The 3,923-nt window shown below is 44.1% G+C and overlaps 1 protein-coding gene across 1 annotated transcript; it reads right to left on the reverse strand.

The window, feature by feature from the left end:
• Window positions 1-2,294: 2,294 nt before the first annotated feature.
• Window positions 2,295-3,630, reverse strand: LOC145772440 (protein CFDP2-like). Its single transcript, XM_082584319.1, has 2 exons — window positions 3,517-3,630; window positions 2,295-2,972 (listed from the first exon to the last, which is right to left on the reverse strand). The coding sequence occupies exons 1-2, from the start codon at window positions 3,628-3,630 to the stop codon at window positions 2,295-2,297; spliced, it is 792 nt and encodes a 263-aa protein (XP_082440445.1).
• Window positions 3,631-3,923: the final 293 nt, after the last annotated feature.

Consider the following 3,923-nt stretch of genomic DNA (forward strand, 5'->3'; position numbering starts at 1 on the left):
TGTTGAACTCAACATTCAGTCGTTAGAGACAGATGAACTGTTTTGTGATATAACTTCGGTGGTTAACCCAGCTTGGGCTGACGATGTTAAAACTTTACCGCATAAGCAGGATTTAAAAGGTTTCCGTCATTTTCATGACGTGAATATGTTTCATTTGAATGATTGTAGTACTGTAGATGTACTGATTGGCAACGACAACGCTTATTTGATGTGGGCTAAAGAAGAGCGTGTTGGTGAAAATCGAAGTGAACCACATGCTTTGCTCACTCCTCTCGGTTGGTTGGCTTGTGGTGGTAAGTCACCCTTAGATGAAAGCGTTGCTAACGTGTGCAGAGTACAGACGTCTTTAGAGTCGGATGTCATCTCTGGCTTTCAGCGTAAAATTGAGTCTCGTGATATGGAAATAGCAGACTTGAATAAAGTCATTCAGGATTTGACCTTGCAAAATGAAACCTGTGAATTGTCTCGCAATGACATTTTGGCTAGAGAACTTGTTGAACCGAATATTGAGTTGAAAGATAGTCGATTTGAGATACCTGTACCGTTGAAGGGATATTGATTTACCTAACAATTTTGTGTTGGCGTCAGATAGAGCTGCTGCTTGATGGAAGAAGGCTTTAAAACAATCTGAACTTCGTGATTTTCTTACTGACACCATGAAGGATCTTAAATCTAATGGCTATATTGAGCGTGCTGGTGAAGCAGAAAATGTAAAGAGATTTGAGTGGTATCTACCATACTTTGTGACGTCACAATTAAAAAAGCGTATTGTTTACGATGGCAAGTCTGAATTTCGAGGAACTTGTGTTAATGATGTAATGTTTTCGGGTCCTGATTTGTTAAACCCTCTGGCAGATCTCTTGGCCAGATTTCGGCTTAGTGGATTTGATTTCGTGGCCGATATGACTAAGTACTTTTTTCACATTTTGGACTCTTCAATTCGTAAGCCCAATTTCATTGAACTGCTTACGTACACAGGCAGTGCCGTTCGGATCGTGAACGAACGCCCTTTGGTATCTTTGAGTGACGACCCTAGGGATTTTACTGTCATCACCCCTGCCTCACTTTTGACCCCATACTTAGACCCATACTGTGCTGTTGGGCAACCACATGATCGTGACCAACTAAGAAGGGATTATCGGTTCAATTTGTCACTTTCTCAGCAGTTTTGGAGTAAATGGATCGATTTTTACTTGCCAGGGCTTCAGGGCCGGAAAAAATGGCCGACAATTTGGAGCCTGGTCAACTTGTAGTGGTGGATTCTCTCCAAGACATTAGTAAACGTGGGAAGTATCAACTTGGGAGGGTGCATGAGGTAGTCCCACAAATTAGGAAAGGGAAGCCTGTGGTTCGTAGAGCTAAAGTTGCCGTCTGCAACTGTGATGAGAGTACGGGGAAAGTGAAAGTAGACTACGTGTTGAGGGATATTTCGTGCCTCGCCCCCGTAAAGAACACCTAAGTGTTGGGGTTTGAGCCTGGTTTTGTCTGCGGATAGCGTCATTTTAGCGTGTACCTATGGTACCAATTTCATGTATCGTCGTGTATTATTCTTATTGTTGTTCATTCTTTGCATGCCCTTTATATTTGCGTATTAACTTAAACGTGAGTGATTCAAACAATTTGTGTATAGATCGTGTGTTTTTATTCATTGGCTCAAAATTTTCCTTAAATTCTTTTTTAGTTATGTCATGTTAGACTGTCATAACTAGGGGCCGCTATGTTACAGACAATTTTCACCAAATCAAACGTCATATAAAAACCGTTATGGTCTACTTAACCTAGCTGGCATCTTACGTCATGGAAATTGCTAGAAAATGTCCAAATATTGCACCATCGTTCGTAAGACCTGATGAAACATTGCATCACCACCTTTGAACACCTGTTTGAATTGCGTGACAATGTCTTTCATTATTGCGTCACAGTTACTGTTTACGTGAGTTTGAGATATCGCAAATTATTCTAGTCATTCGTAAAATGGTTGCTTGAAAGTTGGAGGCATATTTATCTGTTTGCTTAGTGCTTGCCAGCTGGATAAAATTTCCGTCTTTTTCAAAAGAGTGTTTCTTCGGTCATTACATACAGACGAACGGATTCGGGAATCTTATGTTACAATTTTCCCACGAAGAGATTATGGTTTACCGCTGTGACCACAGACTGAATACGTTCTGACAGCAGATTCCAGTGGTTGTTTGCACAGCGGCGTGAGGTTTGCTGAGCTTTGTGTCGGGCGGCTTTTAGGGCTTGTAGGTTCTGACTGCTCGGGTTTTGTTTGTAGCTGAGCAGTGCTTTACGTTTCAGGTCGATAATAGGTTCCAACATAGAGATGTGTGCTTCAAATCAGTCTGTGTTCTTCCGCACCTTCTCTCTCCATAGGTCTGGACGGCTGCACGGTGGCTTGTCTTACTCAGTGACTCCCACATGTGTTCTGCGTCCTGAGTCTGGACAATGTTCAGGCTTTTTTCAAGACGTTCAAAGAACTTCTGGTTTTTGTTTGGAAGAAAGGTTTTGCTGACATCAATTTTTGGCTGGCCTTTCTTCTTGATGTGATGCAGCCTCTTGGGCCTTATTGATATCCATGAGGCAACAAGAGAGTGGTCAGTGTCGCAGTCTGCACTGTGGTATGATCTTGTGTTACAGACACTGTTTAAAGAGGTACGTCGTGTGATGACTAGATCCAACTGGTGCCATCGTTGCGATCTGGGGTGTCGCCAGGCTGCTTTATGGATAGCTTTGTTTTGGAAGAAAGTGTTTGTTACACAAAGGTTGTGGTAGCAGCAAAGCTTGAGGAGCCTTTGCCCGTTGTCGTTCATTTTGCCAATCCCATGGTGACCCAGCACAGTCTGCCAAGACTCATTGTCTGCGCCCACCCTGGCGTTGAAGTCCCCCAAGACGAAGATGTGCTCTGATGCTGGGATTTCCTGAACAGCTTTGTCTAATTGCTCATAGAACTGATCCTTGGCTTCAGGTGTGGCCTGCAGTGTTGGCAAATACACACACGAGGTTTGCAGGACCTTTATGCGTGGAAAGGCGCAGTGTAAGGATTCTTTCTGATCCTCCCGTAGGGGGTTCTATCATGTGCACTGTGCAGCATGGTATTTCTAATGGCAAACCCAACCCCATGTTCTCTGGTTTCATTCCTTGCTTTCCCTTTCTAGAAGAGGGTATAGGAGTCCTCCTTTAGGGACCCATTGTCAGGAAGTCTTGTTTCTTGCAAAGCAGCTATTTTTGTTTGTTTTGTTTTATTATCTTTATCCTGCATTGAGGGAAAGCGGACTTGAGCGCCATGCATCGGTGTACACCTTCCGACGTACACCTGACCCACGCTGCAGCCGACGGCAATGTCTGTTTCCGGTTGTCTACTCTACTTATGACTTAAATTTGGTACTACCCATTACTCGAAATCGATCACTGGGTAGAGACAATTATCGTAAAGTTTCTTGTCCAGAGAAACAACAGCAAGTGCGGGTGGGTGGAGTCGAACATGCAGGCTCTCGACTGCGAGCCCAACGCGCTAACCACTCGGCCATTGCTGCCGATATCAATGTTCAATCTGCAGAGTTCGCGATCGATCACTGCAGTCTTACGAAAGTCCTGTATATCTCTTAAGTCGTCGGATAGACCAGTACACATAGTTCGTACATTCCAGCTTGCAATACGAATGGCTGGAGGGTTCTGTTTAGTTCTGTCATTTCTTACTTTGTTGTCTGGTGTATGGCATACAACCCACCTATCGTGTAAGACTCTAAGCTCCACACACCCAATGAAGCAGGTAAGTCGTGACGGGTCAGCACCAAACTGGCCGGGGGCTGCCCGGCTTAAAGCGGGCGGTAGCTGAACCAGTAGAATTTCGAGGATCTTTGCCACTGTCGAAGACAACCCGTGGCGTCTTGCTTTTACGTCAAATTAGCAAAGACTTATAACCC

This window comes from Aplidium turbinatum, chromosome 6 (assembly GCF_918807975.1).
Source record: "Aplidium turbinatum chromosome 6, kaAplTurb1.1, whole genome shotgun sequence".
NCBI lineage: Eukaryota > Metazoa > Chordata > Ascidiacea > Aplousobranchia > Polyclinidae > Aplidium > Aplidium turbinatum.